At 41.6% G+C, this 19,570-nt stretch overlaps 1 protein-coding gene across 3 annotated transcripts in view; it reads left to right on the plus strand.

The window, feature by feature from the left end:
* Nucleotides 1–12,734, plus strand: part of Mbd2 (methyl-CpG binding domain protein 2) — a 54,432-nt gene extending 41,698 nt beyond the window's left edge. The window contains exons 4-7 of one of the 3 annotated variants that reach the window (XM_038330700.2): nucleotides 2,682–2,772; nucleotides 4,011–4,188; nucleotides 8,846–8,998; nucleotides 12,263–12,734. In XM_038330700.2, coding sequence (XP_038186628.1) covers nucleotides 2,682–2,772; nucleotides 4,011–4,188; nucleotides 8,846–8,972 — 396 coding nt within the window. In that variant the 3' untranslated portion in view covers nucleotides 8,973–8,998; nucleotides 12,263–12,734. Of the gene's footprint in view, nucleotides 1–2,681; nucleotides 2,773–4,010; nucleotides 4,189–8,845; nucleotides 8,999–12,262 lie in introns of those variants that run through there. The other 2 variants (XM_038330699.2, XR_005285454.1) reach the window with 2 other exon arrangements.
* The last annotated feature ends 6,836 nt before the right edge of the window (nucleotides 12,735–19,570 follow it).

Consider the following 19,570-nt stretch of genomic DNA (forward strand, 5'->3'; position numbering starts at 1 on the left):
AGAACCACTGATTTAGGTGAAAGACGACTTTCCTTCTCCTTCCTCTCCCCAAGGATTATGAGTTATAAACTGAGGATAGTGAAAGTAGATCATAGAGTTTGGGGAGCTGCTGCAGCACTGTTACAATCTGATGAAAACTAGACACATGTACCCATGTTCCAGTCCAATTCTTTATTTTCTTCTAGCTTTTTGTGTAATTTTCTTTATGATTGACAAGAAGTTTAAAATTAAGATTGATAAGTTCAAAAATTATCTTTTAATATCTGGAATTAGAATTTTAGGTGTAAAATACTAGGAATCATAACCACCCATAGTTCCCATACTTTTTTTTTGGTACTGTTGTTTAATTTTTACAAATTATATTATAGAGTCATTTCTTCCACAGGAGATTGGTCCTAGGACGCCTTCTAATATCTGAATCCACAGGATGCCCAAGTCTTCTGTGTATGTGGCAGTATTATACAGTGTAAAACGGTATAATAGCAGCACATTAGCCTTGCACAGCCTCCTCTATCCCTTAGCGTATACCCAGGTTACTATGATGTGAATGTAACTTGATCATTATTATACTATAGAGTCATTGCAAGGAAAAGAGTTTGCACATGTCTAGTAAGTACATAGGCAGTTTTCTGTAGTGAGTTGACCAGTGAATATGAACTGGCAAAAGAGTAGTGTGTACATAATATACACATATGTATCTTTGGGTTCTACACACATATTTGTGTGTATGTGTGTGTATGTGTATATATGTGTGTGTGTATGAGAGAGAGACACACACACAGAGAGAGAAGGCAACTTCAGCTCCTATTCTCATGAGTGCCATCTACCTCCTTTGAGACATATTCTCTTGATGGCCTGTCTCTTCAGTTGGCCTAAGCTGACTGATGTGACAGCGATCCCCAGGATCTGCCTCTCTCCCTCCCCAGTGCTAGGATTATAGTCCTATGCCACTATGCTTGGAATTTTCACTTGGAATCTGGGAATTGAACTCAGGTCCTCATAATTACAGACAAACACTTTATTGACAATCATCTTCCAGTTCTAAATTCGGCATATATTAATTAGAAATTTAACTAGATTTTATTTTATTTATTAAAAAGAGTAACTGTGGTATTAAAAACAAAACATTTTCATATCAAGGTGTAAATAGAATGGGGAAAAGATTTCTTGGGACATTTATGATAATCATCATACTTTCACTGAATTCTTGATTAATATACTTACATCTCCCAAGTATTGACTGACTGCTTAATTGGCTAAGTTTTCTACTGTGACTTTTACTTGCGGGAAGATGTAAGACACATGAACTATATAAGTGTACATGAAAGGTCTTTAGGACTGTCTGTTGGAGTCTGCTCTTGCTGCTAATTTTGAGGTTATTATAAATACAATATATTATTATTCTGCCATAAGGAGAATTATACTACCATATCTTCTCGTTTATCTGACAGGTGGCTATCTGATACTTTATTTATTAAGTTTCCCAAGGCCCTCAAAGTAGCTAAATCTTGTTCAAAGTAAACGTAGTAAGTTTTATGACTGCTGTATTATAGGGGCTTGACATAGATTCCTTACTGACTCTCCGCAGCAGTCTTGTGATAGCCATCGCTTCCACGTCTGTGAAAGGGAGGACAGCTTCTGAAGAAGTCAGACATGGCCAGCGCTGTCCACCTCACAGGCGGTGGACATAGAATTTCCACATGGGCTCGTGTGTCTTTCACAACCTTAGCTCTGTTGTCTCCATTGTTTCTCATTACAGACATTGTTCTTCAGTAGCAACTATGCAATATGTGCTGTTGTCTAGGATTAAAGGAAGGGAGTTCTATAGAATTCTTTGTTTCTCCTTGTCTGCAGTAAATATGATACAGATTTTAAAAGGAGGATAAGAACCATTGCTGATTATGCATCTGAAGACAAGCATAGTGATAGGAACTCAGAGACTATGCTACATGGATGGACACATTCAGTGAGACATAAGAATAAAATCTGGAAAGTATGTAGACTCCCTGGGGCAGGGAGTGCTCACTAAGGACAGAACAGTCATCTGGGACCACTGAGTGGTTTGGTGACCCAGGTACCTGTGCGACAGGGAGAAAATGATTCATGACTGGTATTAAGATATTTGGGAAAAATTTATATCAAAAATAAGTATAGTATTTTTCCCCTGAAGTGTATTAAAAGACTACTTTTAAATGCTTTAGAAACATCATGTTTCCATAAAGATGTTGGATGTTGTTATTTGTTTTCTTTTTCTGGTAAATTTTAACATTGATATTTTATGATAAATTAATTTTCAAAAATTCAAATTATGACATTCTTTTGAAGATACCTTATGAGAATTATGTATAGCTTATAACGTACAACTACCTGTAATATTGTAACAGTTGAGTTCACATAATCAAAACAACTCTTTTTGAGTAATTTCATCGGAAGGAGTTAGGATGTGCTGAAAGAGTTCTTGTTTGAAGTTTCATTTAGCATGCTGTAAGGAAAACCATCAGAAAACTGTAGGAACCACTGGAATGACTTACACTGTACTGTTGAGAAACCTGTAGGGACCACTGGAATGACTTACACTGTACTGTTCAGAAAACTGTAGGGACCACTGGAATGACTTACACTGTACTGTCCAGCAGCGTCAGTGTCTCCGTGTCTACTAATGGTGGAATTTTGCCTTACAGCTTTTCTGGGAGAAGAGACTGCAAGGACTTAGTGCATCAGATGTAACAGAACAAATTATAAAAACCATGGAGCTACCCAAAGGCCTTCAAGGTATCATCTAAGTTTAGTTGAATAGATATTTATTAGGGGCCTACTGTGTACCAGGCACTGTAATTAGGTATTGTGCATCTATAATTGGCTTGAACCAGTAGGCATTCGCTTTGGGGGACATGTGCTTTGCTGGATGATTCCTCTTGTGCTAGAAACCAAGGGAAAGCATAGATGACTAATGTGTCATAGGGATGCTTCTGTATATTATGTCACCTAGGATCTCTTTTTCTTCTGTGTGAAATGTTTGGCTCCAGGTTGGCCATGTCATTTCCCTTAACCCGTGTGCTGCTTTTAGCCTTAACTACAGATGAACAAAGGGTTCCCCAAGTAGTACCATGTCACCCCAGCACTTTGTTTCTCTTATCTTCTTACACTAAAAGAGCTACTGCAAGACCTCCTCCATCTCTACAAACTGCTGCTGTAAATTGCAGTGGGAATATACACGTTGGTCCTTGATGGTGCCTAGTGGATTCTGGGGTAGGGGCCTCAGTGGCCAGTCTACTTGTCATTTTGTATGGCTATGCCTCATTTAAGAGTTGCATTATTTTTCAAGGACTAGAATTTCAGTCTTGACTTAGTGTAGACTTCTCAAAAGACTTCCAAATGTATAGTTCTGCTATTATCTCATTCTTGTATTTTGTAGGAATTATTGCTTTAAATTATTTACTTAAATTTTGCTGTGGAGAGAGGTTCCTAAAAGCATAAAGGTATGCAGTTATTTCTAGGAATCTGAACTATTTTTTGGTCATTTGGAAAAACTGATTAAGTTTGGGTATGCCATGCTTGCATTGACATTCCATGAAGTCTCAGGATAACAATAAGAATAGAGATCCTTTTGGAAATTGATATTAAAGCTAGAGGAAGAAATTGATCTAGGCTATGTTAATAGGGATGCTTGAATATAGCATAGTGTTTGTATAGGGGTTTTAAGGTATTTAAATAGTTGACCCTTCTTGAGAAAATGCACAGAACTTTTCAGAAGTTTAGGGCCTTCGGAAATGTGTTTTAAAGTTGAAATTTTGTTTAAAGTACTTAACTGTTTTGTCGTTGTTTAATGTCAATCATTTGGTGCATAGTAGCTGTTAAATAGGTAAGTATTGTTCTTCGTTGCGTTGTCGGGTGTCAGGTTTACCTGTATGGCCATACATGAGCATAAGAATTCTGGTTCTGTGAGGCAGTGGCTGGCCTACTGGCACAGGGATGCTTCCCCTTCCAGCAGTGTTGCTTTCGCATTGCAGGAGTCGGTCCGGGTAGTAATGACGAGACCCTTCTGTCTGCTGTGGCCAGTGCTTTGCACACAAGCTCTGCACCAATCACAGGACAAGTCTCTGCAGCCGTGGAAAAGAACCCTGCTGTATGGCTTAACACATCCCAACCCCTCTGCAAAGCTTTCATTGTCACAGATGAAGACATTAGGTAAGGCATTGTAACTTAACTTTAAAACACCTCAGTTTTGCCGTCAGATAAATTTTAGCAAAGCCTTACGCTCAGTGTCACAGTGGGTACAGTTGATCATTCTGTATTCGAAACTTAAAACTAAGTTCAACATCTCAGCCTTTTGAGGTGTATAAAGTCTATGTGAAGCATAAGTGAATTTTGTGTTCAGTCTTAGGTCCCATACCTAAGATATCTCTCTGTATTTGCAAATCCTCAAAAAAAAAAAAAAAAAAAAAGGAAAAAGGAAAAGAAATTTGTTTTGGTTACAAGCCTTTTAGATTGAAAAAAGAATCCTAATCTATAAGGGATGAATCTATCAAAAATCATACTTCGGGTTTCACAGAGTGTGTTGGCTAGTTTTATGCTGACTTAGCACAGCTAGAGTCATCTGAAAGGAGGGCATCTCAGTTCAGAAAAGGCCTTTGTAAGACCATGCTGCGGGCAGCCCTGTAGGGCAGCTGCTGAAGTGAGAGGGCTCAGCTCACTGTCCACCCCTGGGCTGGAGGCCCTGGGTTCTATAAGAAAGCAGGCCGGTAAGCAGCACCCTCCGTGGCCTCCTCATCAGCTCCTGCTTCCTTCAGTGATGAACTGTGATATGGAAGTGTATAAATAAACTCTTTTCTCCCCAAGTTGCTTTTGGGTCATGATATTTCATCACAGCAATAGAAATCCTGACTAAGACAGAGCTTCTCGGAAATGAATGGAATGTGATAAAGATCTTTGTAAGAAAAATATTCTTGAAAATAGCCTTTGAATGAGAGTGACTGTCACAAGGATGTGTGTCATCACCAGATGAGTCACACTCTCAAGGCAGCAGCTTGAGAGCCCTGCCTCTGGAACTCTGCTCTAATGAGCCCCTTTCATCCACCAGGCCTTTTATGCCAGTTCTTTTTAGTTTTGATTTGCCTCTTATAGTGCTTGAAATTGAAACCCAGGCCTCTAGCATTCAAGGCAGGTGTTCTATTCCCAAACCACACCATTTACTTTTTCCACCATGCCTTTCTGATGCTTTGTGCATTGGTTTGTCTGCAAACCGGCCTTTCTTTAAAGCAGGTGTGAGCCTTTCTGCCTTACGACATTTTAAAGTTCAATTTAGTTATCATGAGTATATTTATTTCATTCAAGCTCAGTTTAGAGGTTTGCTTATAACTGCTTTATTGTTACATGTGAAGATTCAAATTGTTCCAGAGACATATACCCATCCATGCACACACACACACATAGATACACACACACCTCACTCCACACAAGCATACACACATGCACCCACACATACACATGCATATACACATATACATACTCACAATAGAGCAAGATGGGAAGCAAATGATAAAGACACAGCAAAGAGGTAAACAGAGTCAGGATGAAGAGAGGACATAGTTACCTCTATAAATATCTTTCAGTCTTTTTAGGACTGGGCCACAAAGCAGGTGTTTAGCAACAACAGTAAAAGAAAACCTGATTTAGACTGGCAGCATCCTGAAGTATAAGCCAGCTATTATTTCAGAGAAGTAATATACTGAATAGGGAGATCACGAGGAAGTGACTTTCTGAGCCTTTGGGATATTGTACCATTACTTTATAGTGATGATAGTGATCCTCAGTATATTGTGTTGTGCAGTATGTACATGTGCTTCACTGTTTCTGTTTTCCTGGACTGTCATTCCTAAACGAAACCAGCAGATGGCAGTTTGGAATCATCCAATTTGAAATAGTTTTCTGTTTGTATTTGTTTCCATCTAAATCTATAAGGGCTGATATGGAAATGTTCCTAAATGTATGAGCCTATAATTGGAAAACGATCCTTCGACTTTAAAATAATCTTTTTTGAAAAGAAAGAAAAAAAATTCAAGTTTGTATTCATATTCTTTGGTTTCCTGAAATTGCAAAATTGCAATCAACTTTACTTTTGAAGAATTTTTAAAAAGAAAATATAAAAAAGCAAGAGATGAGGTTGCTCTATGGATCATTGTGACTTTGAGGAAGATAATTATCTGGGAACCAAAGTTTTTTTTCCTTCTTGGTATGAACACAGAGATAGCGATCAGGATTTTCACCGAGTTGTTATGGGTTTGGACTGGGGTTCTGGGAATACCAATGGCTTCAAGACTAGACCTTTTCATAGTAGAGGATTCTTAAAACCAGGCTGGGATTTGGGTTAATTGTCTAACAAATCATTTGCTATAACTGGTGTAACAGGAATTATTAAGCAGCATTCCTTATTGAATTGGCACAGCTTCAGAAGAGACCATGAGTAGCATTGCTGCTCTTCCTCTCACTGCATCCGGTGGGCGTTTGTGCATCTGGCAGGCATTTGCTTCTGCAAAGTTGCTAACTAAAGAGCTCACTCTTGCACGGGAGCCTGCTAATCCTCTGTTATTCTAGTTGTAGTGTATACTTTCTGTGTGAGCACTTGGTTCAAAATCTCAGCATTGAGTATACCTCTTCAGCATACGTGACAATATTTTCGGTCATGGGTATAATTGTTTTCTGTGCTTAGTAACATTCTTGGGAGTCACAGCATCAGGCATTTACAAGCTTACAGTTTTGTGGTTGGACAGCCTGTGCTCTGCTCAGCCCCACTAGGCTGAAATCAGGGATGTCTGGACCTTCTTCCCTTCTGGAGCATGGGGTCTTTTGTTAAGTTCAGACACTTAATATGAAATTCACAGTGTGCTCCGGGGCTGAGACTCCTGTTTGCTTGTTGACTGCTGGAAAGGACTGCTCTGTACTGTTGAAGGTGCCTGCAGTTCCCCACTATGTGGCTTCTCTGTACCTCACAGTTTCTTTCAGGACACTTTGTATTGGGTTAGGTTCACTAGATTCAGCTGTCTCTTGATTAATTGATGCTTCTGTGATTAATAACTAACTATAGAGTGATATCTGACCATGTCAACAAACGTCCCCCATCCGTACTGGGAGAAATTGCCCAAGGAGTATATATGGGATGTGGGAGATCCCTAGAGAACGTCATAGGGTTCTGCCTGCCCCGACAGCAAGCCTGTTTGTTGTCATGGTTTAAGTAAAAGACCCTCAGCGACAGACATTAGAGCTCGAGATGGCCTTCTTTACAAGATGCCGTGTACCCCACTCCGTCTTTTTTTTTTTTTTTTTTCGAGACAGGGTTTCCCTGTAGTTTCTAGAGCACTCCGTCTTTCTTGATGCGTCATTCTGGCATCTCTCCTGTTCTGGCTTTCGGGATGAGACTGCCAGTGTGACTTATATATGTCATTTGGCATAAATTACAAGTTACTGGGCCAGAGAAGAGACAACTATGTTAAGAAATGAACAGTTTTTTTCTTCTGGAGCCTGCTCCATTACACGAGCATTTGCTGGAACTCCAGTTTCATTTGATGTGAAGAAACTGTAGAGGTCAGAGTGACCCGTACTGCCTTCCTCCTGCCTGCCCGATCCAAAGCTTCACTCAGGAACTGGAAGTCTGTTCTTAGGAATCCTTTGTGCTAGTTGTTTTAATAAAGCAGTGTAAAGTATTTTCATAGCTAGAAGGTGCTTATTACTCCTTACTTTGGACGCAGTGTCATTCAGTCCTGGGCGTTAGAACCGAAGGGATTGCACAGCTGGCTAATCTCAGAGACTTGAGGGAGTCCTCAAAACATGTTTCTTCTCCCTGTCGGCTCTCCCAGGTTTGCACACTGCTGCCATCTGTCTGCCTTATTGGAGGAAAGCACTTGGTTCCTCCCCACCCCCAGTACAGTCCCTGGTTTTCCTTGTTACTGCAGCTGCTTCTCCTGTTCTGCATCCATCTGACCATTCCAGTTCTCCTCACACAGGAGGGCACGACCTGTTCTCCGTGGAGCTAACCCACTCACTGCTTCCTCTGCCTCCTTATTTTTCACTCCGGCTTCCTTGCTTGCTTCCGGATTTCTGTTTCCTTACTTTCCCAGGAAACTGCATCATTCCCTGCCCCCCTGTACTTCATAGAGCTACAGAGCATTCTAATAGCCTCTTATCCTGGGTTTTGTTTTTCTTCTAATGGTTTAGGGCCTTCTTTATGATGTGCAGGTATTGTCACTTTGAGATCACCTTGCTGTCACCAGGCTAGGGAAGGTCATGATAATAGTCTTGGCCTACTAGGCTCATCTCAGAAGAGATTGTCTCTGTCCCCAGTCATAGCCTTCAGTGGGCCTGACTCTTCTGTGTGGACCTGGCTTCCCAGTACTGCTCTCTCCTGACTCAGCCATAGAGTGCCAGAGCAAGCCGGGCCTGCTGTGCCTCTAGCACGTCTCTGTTGATGCTTCACCTAAGAAGTTGTTCTTCCTTCCTTTCCTGTGTTATCATCCTCTCATATCTTTGCTTCCAAGTTATTTCTACTTATTTTTAACTTATCACTCCAAATCTTCGCACACTTGAAATTCGTGAAGTTGAGGAAAAGGCCACTGAAGTTCACCTGTTCCTTCCAGACTCTCTTGAGACAGGAGATCACAACCCTTGGACAGCTAGCTGTTCTTTAATTTTTTTTTTCTGGAGAAACTTGCAGTGTTTGGTTTGTATGTATAGAGGTAGACTTGGGAGTCTAAGCAAATGTGCTTTTCTAAGTAATTCGGGGGTGCTTAGGGTAGTTTCATTTTTATTACTTTCCAAATTTTCAGTTTCATTTCCTTCTGATTTTGAAAAGGAAACAGGAAGAGCGAGTCCAACAAGTACGCAAGAAATTGGAAGAAGCACTGATGGCGGACATCCTGTCCCGGGCTGCTGACACGGAGGAGGTAGACATCGATATGGACAGTGGAGATGACGCTTAAGAATATGAGCAGGTCAGCAAACACAGGTGCAGAGACCGGCGGTAGTTTCCCTTTGTAGCTTGCTCAACACTCTAATGTAGTTGTTCCCCTCATGGGTCCTTCATGGGTCCCCCTCTGTATTTGAGGACCCCTAAGTTACTACATCTGTCCTGATTCTGTGAGGACATTCTTGGCACAGTAGCTACCTACAAGGGATCTTTGGTCTACTTCATATGGTTTTGATCAGTGGTGAAAAAATGCCAATGACGTTCTGAGAGAAAGCAGAGGAAAGAGGAAGGGGACTCTTGGGCTAAGAGGAATGGCTGGCCCCACTCGCCTTCAGAGGGATGGCATGCTCTCTTTAGAATTATAGCAATAAGATGAGCAAAATCTTACCCGTTATGTAGATCCTTCATACCACACGTTAGGTACAGAACAGGCAGAACGGTGACAAGTATAACATGAATTTTCCTTAAAGATGCAAATGTAGGCTCTGTTTATGTGTGTGTTCTGTTTTGTTGAGTGCTCACACTCTGTGGCTGACCTTGCTTTCCAGCCCCTCTCTTGTGTTTTGGCAAGATCTGTTTTAGCTTCTGCCATCCTTATGCTAATGACTTGTTTCCTCTGAACCCGAATCTCAGAGGGAAAGACAGCACAGCAGAACATGATGCCAAGGCTCAGCAAAGTTGCTCTGAGGAAGGATCTTTTACCTTGGTCCTAAAGGACGAGTAGAATTGAGTCTAGCGAGACACAGGTGGAAAGTGGCTTGATTAGAGGGTTAACACCAGGAAGGTTGGTTTCTTCAGAGAGAAGATGAGAGGTTGGAATGTAGAGAGTGGGGAAGGGCATTGTGTGGGCAGCAGGTCTAATCAGGAAGGTCTGTGAGTCAGTCAGGACTTCTTGCAGAAGGTATGATCATATTTGCTTATTTGGCTTGCAGTAGAGAAAGCTTGGAGGCAAGGAGACCAGTTGAGATGTTGCTATGTAGTCTAATAAGGAACAGTGGTAGCTTTCTGAAGGTGATAGGAGATGCAAGCAGGGAAGGGTAGATTTGAGACACGTATTTGGTGGTAGAATCAGCCTGATTGGTGGCTGATTGGAAGTGAGCTTTAGACAGCAGTGGAGAGAATCAGTCTTCCACTGGAGCAGCTGCCTGGGAGTCCTGTTCGCTAGAGGAGCACTGCCGCGCATCGTGCCCCCCGTGTCTGCGTTTGATGCGCTTTTACCCAGTTACTGAGCTTCAGGCAAGGGGCAGGAGGTTATAATACACAAACACAGACAGACAGAGACACGGGTCATGTTTGAATTCCCCAAGAATGCCCCCTTTATTGTGTTCAGGGGCAGATTATATAGAGATAGCCACGCCCCAGCCAAACCCACCAGAAACCACTCTCCTGCCATCAGGAACTCCTGAAGGTCTCAGGTCTCATGCTTAGAGCAGCTGTAGACACTCAGATCAGGGAATTACAAGAAATTCAGGATCTGGGGTCTCACTGCTCCCAACCGAGCACAGATACGGAGTTGAGAGAAGATGAGTGTAATTGTTAGCGTCCCCTTCCCTTTCCTTGAGTGCCTCTCCTTATTTTAATAGTATCCAATACTGTGATGACACTGCACCCAAGAAGTCAATATAATATCTGCTATTTACAGTCCAGGGACAGCAAACATTCGGTCACATCATTTCCTGACCATAAATTTAGATTAGATCCAGTTTAGTCCAGGTTTAAATGCTTTATGTCCGTTCTAGGGGAATCTGGTTCAGTCATGTTTTAAACTGTTTATTTACTCACTGAGGCTAGGAAGACACTGTGGAGACAGTTCATACTTTGTTTTCCAGGCTGAAAGGTCACACTGTAGGAATCCGATGAGTTCGTTCAGTGTGTGTTATATCTCTCAGAGAGGGAAATCTGGAGCAGGCTCCTGTGCTCTGAGGCCCTAGCTACAGTGTCCCTGTAACCAGTGAGGGAGTCTGCATGAGTGCTGTTCCCATGATATAGGTTATGCTATCATGGCAACATGTAATCTGGGGTGGTACATCTCTTCTGTCAGTTTGGCTTTTGTTTGTTTGTTTTGTTTTCCTTTCTTTTGGAATTTACTCCTGAAATCAACACGGACAGGCAGGAGCCCTGTAGCTAAGACATAACTAGACCTCTGCTTCCTTGGTGATTGTCTTCTAGATTGCTCTGCAGGCAGCACTCAGACAGTTCATATTATTAGGCAGGTGTTAAGGCGCCCCTCCATGGACAGGAGCTGGCACCCATTCATTGCCTCATACAGTGTACATCTCTTATTAGTCACTAAGTACTGAAGAATGATTGAATTTTAATTAAGCCTTAAAAAATGGCCATTATTTTATATGGTCAGTAACCATAGACTTATGTATATTATATTCTGACCTCAAGAAGACATTGTTAGACCAGACCATTAGACTTGTAGCTTGTGGAAAATTAGAATACTTCTTAAACATTAAATTACATTCACATAACCTACTTGTTTAGTCTATAGGCATACCGAGTCCTTAAGAACCTGAATTACACAACCTGTTTAGATGTTCATCCTTATGTGTAAAAGATGTGGGGCTCTAGCTTAAAGCTAGATAACAGGCAAGGCTGGCTAGCTTCACATGGCTCATAAAAGATGAAGTCTTCTAAGATTTGGTTTCCTGGGCATGCTAGCTTTCTCATGTTGGTGCTCTCCCTAATATTCTATATATGCAAGAGTGGCACACATTTGTTTACTTAGGTTATTTATTTAGTTAAGCAACATGCCAGGATCTTCTGTATTACTTAGATTGTGCACTTATAGATAGGTCCCCAGGTCATCAAATGTTTTAGGAGCGATTGTGGAAAGGAGACACTGACAAGCCTGGGCTGAAACATGCGGCTGTGAATTTACAGCTGCACAGTCTCTCCGGCACGGCCACAAATGCTGTAAAGTCAAGTCAACCACTGAAATCATTATTTTCTTAATGGTTGAATTTTCTCAGAAATATGTTTGGGTTTGGCTGATATCTGCTAGGATGTTTTATTTATGTGCCCCGTAAGTTTCCTTTCTATACTGGTTTAGCTAATTGTAGACCAGAAATATTGTATGTAATAATAATAAGCAGTAATATGTATGGCAGTGAACTGGGCATAAAAAGTATAAAAAGTCACCAGGATGACATACTGGAGTATAAAGGATCCAGGGACTAATGGTCTGCAGCCATCCCATCCAGTCCTGGAGCTCAGTCTTAGGACTGTACAGATGGGATTCTCAGTGAGTCTTACTGACCTTTCGCCTAAGAAATCTTTGTTCTTCTGTCTCCACAGGTAACTTTCGACTGACCTTCCCCAAGAGCAAATTGCTAGAAACGGAATGAAAACATTTCCACCGGGTTCCGCCTGTAAGAAAACAGTGTACCTGAGCACACAGAGCTTTTTAATAGCACTAACCAATGCCTTTCTAGATGTATTTTTGATGTATATATCTATTATTCCAAATGATGTTTATTTTGAGTCCTAGGACTTAAAATTAGTCTTTTATAATAGCACGCAGGACCCTTAAAATGAAGTGGAGCTTCTGATGCCAGGTGCAATCTACTGGAAATGTAGCACTTACATGAGATATTTGTTTCCCCCACAGTTTTAATATAAACAGATCAGGAGTACCAAATAAGTTTCCCAATTAAAGATTATTATGACTTCACTGTATATAAGCAGATTTTTATACTTTATTGAAAGAAGATACCTGTACATTCTTCCATCATCACTGTAAAGACAAATAAATGATTATATTCACAGACTGATTGGAACTTCTTCTGTTAAAAAATACACACTATAATAGCCCCTGGATAGCACTCCTGATCCGTGCTCAACTTTGACCCTGGGCCTTAGCTTAGAAATGGAGGTGGTAGGAAGTAGCTGGTGTGTTGCAGTGCGCCTACAGGCTTCTCTCTATAGGGATTATCCCTCCAGAGGCTTCACATTGTCTCCTGCCATCCAGTTCTCTTCTCTTGCCTGTGACTAGTACTTTGAGTAGTGCTACAAAAGTAAGGCTCGTTCTTCCTGTGACACAAGTTAGCGATACAAGGCCCCCTTATAGGTGCTGCCTGATAGCTTACTGAGTCTGCAGAGCACTTCAGATCCTTTGCGTAATGAGCCAGAGTGGGAAGCTTTACTAATCAGTATCTGACCAAAGTATTAATTATTTTCTTTTGTTTGAAGCCTGACTTTATTACCACTGAAATAGCTTGATACTTATTTATTAAAACTGGCATTAAATTATTCAGTGAGTTTTTAAATTAAAACATACTTAAATTGATCTGAGCCAAAGACAAGAGGGAGTGGCTCTAAGGACACTGTGAAGAATGGAGCCACAATGATGTTGCTTTATAGGGATAGTTGATGTATTTGTGTGTCAGACCTATGCTCTATTTATGTTCACTTTAAACGAGCACTCATGTTAAGCATGCATGAGTCCCTATGTTCAGATCCCAGCACCAAAAAACAATAAAATTAGACCTGAAGTAATGTAGTCAAGGTGTGACCACCTGTGCATGTGTGTCACCTGCGCCCTCTATCACCAGAACCTCCAGCACCCTTTCATTCCCAGGGGAGAATACAGCAGCAGGATTGCCAAAGCTTTCCAACTGGTGTTTGGGCTGCTCTGGTTTTGGAACTTTATTGCCAAACTGTAACAATACTTCTTGGAATTTCTGGTTACTAAATTTATATGTCTGAGCCTTAGGCCCCTTTTTCTGGAAACATCCCTGCTGGTAGATGAATGGCAAACTTGCCAGCTCTGGGAGGATTGTAGCCAGAGGATCCCAGCTAGCGGCCATCAGAGTGACTCAGGCTAAGAATGTTGGAGTTAGCATTGATATTTCTTAAAGAGCTAGTATCTCTATTAGAACGGCTTTCCAAAAGTTGTTCTTCTCCTTACCCAAAACCCCAACTCTTTACATACAGCTATGTCTTGAGATCACGTTTTGGAAATCATATATTCTTTTTACAACAGAATCTAACCCACCATGCAGACTTCTGTAAAGAGACTTTTAAAGCAAACTGACAGTGACCATACCACAAAGCTTCAGTAGTTCTTCCCTGTGCCCTTCGCTCAGGTAGACACAAGATGTAAAAGCCATTATAAAGCGGTGTCTTAGTGACCATCGCATGAGGCTGTGATGTTTCCAGTATACCCACAGGACTTGTCTGAAATTAAATTCATCATTTTATCACCACAACCCGCCATCATCTTGGATTCTTCAACTTGGCTCAAAATCAACTTCAGCTGGACAAGACAGAAATACAGGGACGATGTTGGATGTTGCTCATTCCTGTGCTTGCAGCATCTTAGTCCTGTTACAAGTGCTGAGGTAGCCACACCCCTCACATCCTTCCCTCCACAACTACTAAGTTCACAGGAACCTTCTTCCCTCTCTTTGGACTTTTGAATAGCTTTCCCCTTTTCCAGCTGTTCCCTGTCCCTTCTTCTCTCTATTCCCCTGCTTTTGTCTCCAGAGATAGTCTTCAAAGAAGCAGAGGTGATCACGTCCCTTCCCTGCTTAGAGTTCCTCATGCCTTTAAATGCAGGTTCAAGTGTCAGAGCACGAACTTTGCAGTTAGAGAGCCTGTCAGGGCCCTCAGTCTCCTTGAGTTCTTCCCTCCTCGGTGAAACAGGAATAACAATACCTACCTCATAGAGTTGTGAGGATTCCGCCAGATGCTGTTTGCCAGGTGCTTGGTACAGCACCTGGCACTTAGCGGGCACACTCAGGAGAATGTTGTCACCATCCTCCCTGTTACTTTCACGAGGCGTTTCCTCGCTCTGTTTTCAGTACCCCGTTTTTCTGTAGAGAATTCTGAAACCTGTGTTTGATTTGTTGATTCTGTGACTCTTTAGTAGAATGTAAGCTCCAGGAGAGCAAGGCTGTTTCCTGGTACAGCCCCAGCCCTTAGCCTATTGCACATAGTCAGCCTTGCCCTGCTGCTGTCCCCATTGCCTTTCCCTTCAAGAACAGCCACATCACACTTCTCCCTTGAAGTTCTGCTGGGCTTCAGTGTCTGTACCCCTGTTACTCCTGCCTACCTGTCTACACGGCAAGTTCCTGCTCGCGGATAAGTAGCTCAATGGAGATCTCGTCCACGCTGTTGCCCCAATTTCTCCAGGCAGATGCTCTTCTTCTTGTCTTGAGTTCTCACTGTATTTTGTAAATACCTCTGCGGAGGCACTTTATTGTATTGTAAAAAATGTTATGCATGTCTGTCTCTAGTATGATCTGTAATCAAAGTACAAGCAGAGCTGGTGTCTTTCCATCTTAAGCCCCCCAGGGCCTTGGACAATGCCTGGGATGTGCTTGTCAGTAAGGATTTGTTGACTGAGTTTGTGTGGGAATAAAAGACTCATGCAGGTAGAAAACAAGTTTTATCAAGACAGAGTGCCCAATGGCTTCCAGAAATTTTTCCTTTACAAAGCATTATATAATCTCTTTGAATGTTATAATGTTTAAATTTTAAAAAATAATACAAGTTTAATATAGATCTTCATAAATGATTGCAAAAGATATCAAAAGCTTTGTGATCTTTCAAATGCTATAGAGTTCAGAATAAATATTTGCACTATTTCCATAGTGAATGCTATGAGGAAATGTATAGCAATAAATTTTGAAGCTTTAAAAAATATTTGTGTAAATCATCGTCAATGACTTAATCCATAAAGGACAGCTGTGGCTCCTGGACACAAAGGAGTTTAGACTGGGTTGCAGGGCCCGAGAGTTTTCAGAGTGTAACTCTTGCACCCTTCACCACTGCTGAAGCAACTAGCTGCTCTGTCCTTCTGCTGTACTAGGAGCTCAAAGGACTGTCTGGGGCCCCCTAGAGGCAGAAGAGAATACTGTGACCTACGAGACCCCTGCCTCCTAACCTCCAGCAGGGCTGTCCAGTTCACTTCCACCTCTGGGATGTGTGTGTGTGTGTGTGTGTGTGTGTGTGTGTGTGTGTGTGTGTGAGTACATACATGTATACAAGTATGGATACCTCTATCTATCTATCCATCTATTTATCTATCTATCTATCTATCTATCTATCTTTTTTTCTTCCTTCCTTCCTTCTTTCCTTCCTTCCTTCCTTCCTTCCTTCCTTCCTTCCTTCCTTCCTTCCTTCCTTCCTTCCTTCCTTCCTTTCTTTCTTTCTTTCTTTCTTTCTTTATCTCTCTATCTATCTATCTATCCACCCCATACCTCCCCTAAATACATTTTAGTTGCTGCAGAGTCCACAAGAGGGAACAGGTGTCAGTTAATCCAGGGTGTGCCCTGCAGAGTTGGGACTTGGAATCGAGGTGATTAACCTGCATGTTGCACAGTCTGAACCATGAAAAACATTTTAAATTGTACAGAGAATGTGCTCTTTTGTAGTAATTATCTTTTAGTTTACTTTTTAAAGAGGTGATAAGTAAGAACTATTTTATTATATTTATATAACTTTTTACAACTTAACACTTTCACCACCATCTTTGAAGTTTTAACTGTATATTTTTATTTTCTTTTAAGAGTTAAGGTATCTAAGACTCATAGATGGTTTATGGAAATTAACATGGGGGAGGCAGTGGATTTGAATAGAGCGGTCTGTTTCTAGAAGCATCCAGCCTCCACATTGTCTCTGCTCAGGCCTCCAGCTCTCTGACAAAGAGCAACTCATTGTGGGTACTGCATGCCTGAAAGCTGATGCCAGGTAGAGGGATACTGCTGCTCCTGGATGTGACTAGCCTCTCATTGATAAATCTTTACAAGGATGATTTCTCACCTAAGCATAGTTTTTCCAGCACAAAATGTTGACGATTATTTTTATGTGGGGTTTAGAGTACTATTGCTGATATTTTCAGGTTCTGCCAATTCTCTGAGTTCCGTGGCAATATGTAAGTGAACCATAAACCCCAACAAAAGAGTGACGGAAGAATATTTAGGGTGGGTATGCATATAGGACGAGTACTGACTCATCAAGAGCAGGAATACTGTACTCCATATTTATTTTCATCTCATCTGTTGGGGATTTTCTATGTGTAAGTGTTTTCCTATGCACATGTCAGCAGAGAGGTTCACATGTACAAGTTGTGAATAAACCTAAGCTGGGGGTATATGCTTTTATCTTGAAAGGATATTGAAGGAATTTGAGGGTACTGCTTCCATGGAGAGCTTCATTTTGTTTCTGGAGTCAAGGAGGGTGCCAGTGTGTGACCATAATGTGTACGTTTATGATCGTCCTTCTGAGGCCATTTCTGTCCTCTGGGAAATTCTCAGCGGGGAATAAAATACAATGAGCCGTCGAGCGTTGGGGCTGGGAACCATCAGGGTTGGGCCAGGGATTTCACTTTGTCTCGTAGTCAAGCGCATTTGTATCTTAATATCTGCCTTCATTCAGTGGACGAATACTGCAAGCTTATCTCGTCCCACACGTGAAAATATTTTATGAATGGTACCAACTTCTTCCTTCTAAACAACAAAACAAAGCCCATGTAAATTAAAGCCAAAGACCAAACAGCTCCGAGACATTTTCAAGGGCCAGGACTGCTTTTGGGGAGAGATTGCTTTTTTACTTCGATTTTTATTGACTGGGTGTATAGTCCTTTCACCGAGAGAGAACCTGAAGTTGGGGCTCTATGTGTATGATTTAAAGAGCTGTCAAAGTGATAGTAAGGCACAGTGTGACATAAAAAAAAGTCCGCAGTCCCAACAAGTATGAAAGTGGAGTCGTTAGAAACTTGCGAGAAACCCAACAATTGACACATGGTGGAATGTGCAATTGATTATGGGGATAACTTCATTTTAAAGAATCTAGTGTGTGTGTGTGTGTGTGTGTGTGTGTGTGTGTGTGTATGTGTGTATGTGCGCCTGTGGGCTCTGACCTCTAACCAAAAAACTTGGTTATAATTGATACCTAATTAGTTTTCTTCAATAGAATCTCACTGGGTATGTTAACTACACTTCAGAGTGGACCCCACGCCCAGCAGTAGGACCACTAAATAAAATCAGTGATGTTTTTGTATTTTGTACACTTTGTGTCTCAGATTGCTTTGGTTAGGCATATTTTGTTTTTCTGGCTCTTTGTTTCTACATTTTTGTTTCAGTTTTTTTTGGGGGGGTGTATGTTTGCTGTTTCTCTTTATCTGTTTCGATCTTTTGTTTGAAAAAGGGTATGGCCAAGTGGTGATGGTCCCCATCTTTAATCCCAGCATTTGGCAGGCAGAGGCAGGCGGATCTCCATGAGTTCAAGGTCAGCCTTGCTTACAGAGTGAGTTTGGACAGCCAACACAGAGAAAACCTGTCTTGAAAAACCAAGAGAGAGAGAAAGGGTGTGGAAGTGGGTGAATGAGGAGGTAGGCAGGATCTGGGAAGACCTGGGGGAGGAGAAAAAGCATGATCAGAATATATTGGATAAAAAACATTTTTTCAATAAAAAAAGTCAAATTTGTGTGTGTTTCTGTATCTCTCTGTGTGTTTGTGTGTTCAGGTACCTGTGCTTCTGCATGCAAATCATGGTATATGTGAAGATGTCAGAGGACAACTCTTAGGATTTGGTTCTCTGCTTCCATGATGGCATCTGGGAATTGAATTCAGGTCATTAGCCTTGTTGGTTGAAGCTGTTACTTGCTGGTCTTCCCTCCCACCTTTTAAAGCTCCTTTTTTCCCCCCTCTGCCCTCCCTAATTACAGGGTGACTTAATATAATGTTGAACATAAGGAACCAGTATTGTGGCTGTGATTATAAGGGGGAAAAAAAACCAGCCCACGAATGTGACTTTATGGTACAAACTAGAAGGTTGCCCCTGCTGTGAGAAGGGGATAAATTAGTCACCTAAGGCCGAGACACAAACTCCTGAAAGAAACAGTATTACTCAGTGAGTTAAAAACAAACTCAGCCCTCCTGAGAGTCACTCAGTGAAGTGTCACTGCCTCACCTTCCCACCAGAGTGACAGAACACCTGAGATAATCAGTTTGCAAACAGGAGGGGTTTGCTTGGACTTGCCGTCCTTGTCCTGCAGGTCTTAGCTCTTGGACCTTTGTTGTTGGTATATGTTTGTATGGTGGGGGACAAGTGGTGAGGAGACTGTCCATTTCCTAATGGCTGGGAGACAGAAGGGGGTCAGGATTCAGGGGTCCCTTTCAAGGGTGACATCCCCAGTGACTGGCTTCTAGGCCTCTAGAAATACTGCCTGCCCCAGCAGCCCTGTGGGCTGGTGAGCGAGGTTTGGGGAGGACACATATAAACTGTAGCAGTAACAATCTTTGATTTCTTAGAAAATTAATCTCCTTATAATTTGTTACCATAATCTTAAAATCAACACACAAGAAGAAACAAGCCAGTTTTGAAGGAGGAAGATAATTCTAGCTACTCAGAGAGTTTCCCTGATTCAGAATCTCAGCGATTTAGGGAAGAAAAATGTACACTCAATAACTAAGGGTTTTAAAAACACAACATGATTACTTGGTACTCTTTGATTCAAATGCGCAGACTAAACTTAGCTCCTATCCCCAAATAAAAACAAAAACTTCTTTTCTGTGTGACCAAAACTAAGACACGAGGATGAAAGGCCAGCAGGAGCCCGTGTTCTCAATGATCTTTTTAAGTCCTTGCTCCAATCCT

The sequence above is a fragment of the Arvicola amphibius genome, chromosome 5 (assembly GCF_903992535.2).
Source record: "Arvicola amphibius chromosome 5, mArvAmp1.2, whole genome shotgun sequence".
Classification (NCBI taxonomy): Eukaryota; Metazoa; Chordata; class Mammalia; order Rodentia; family Cricetidae; genus Arvicola; species Arvicola amphibius.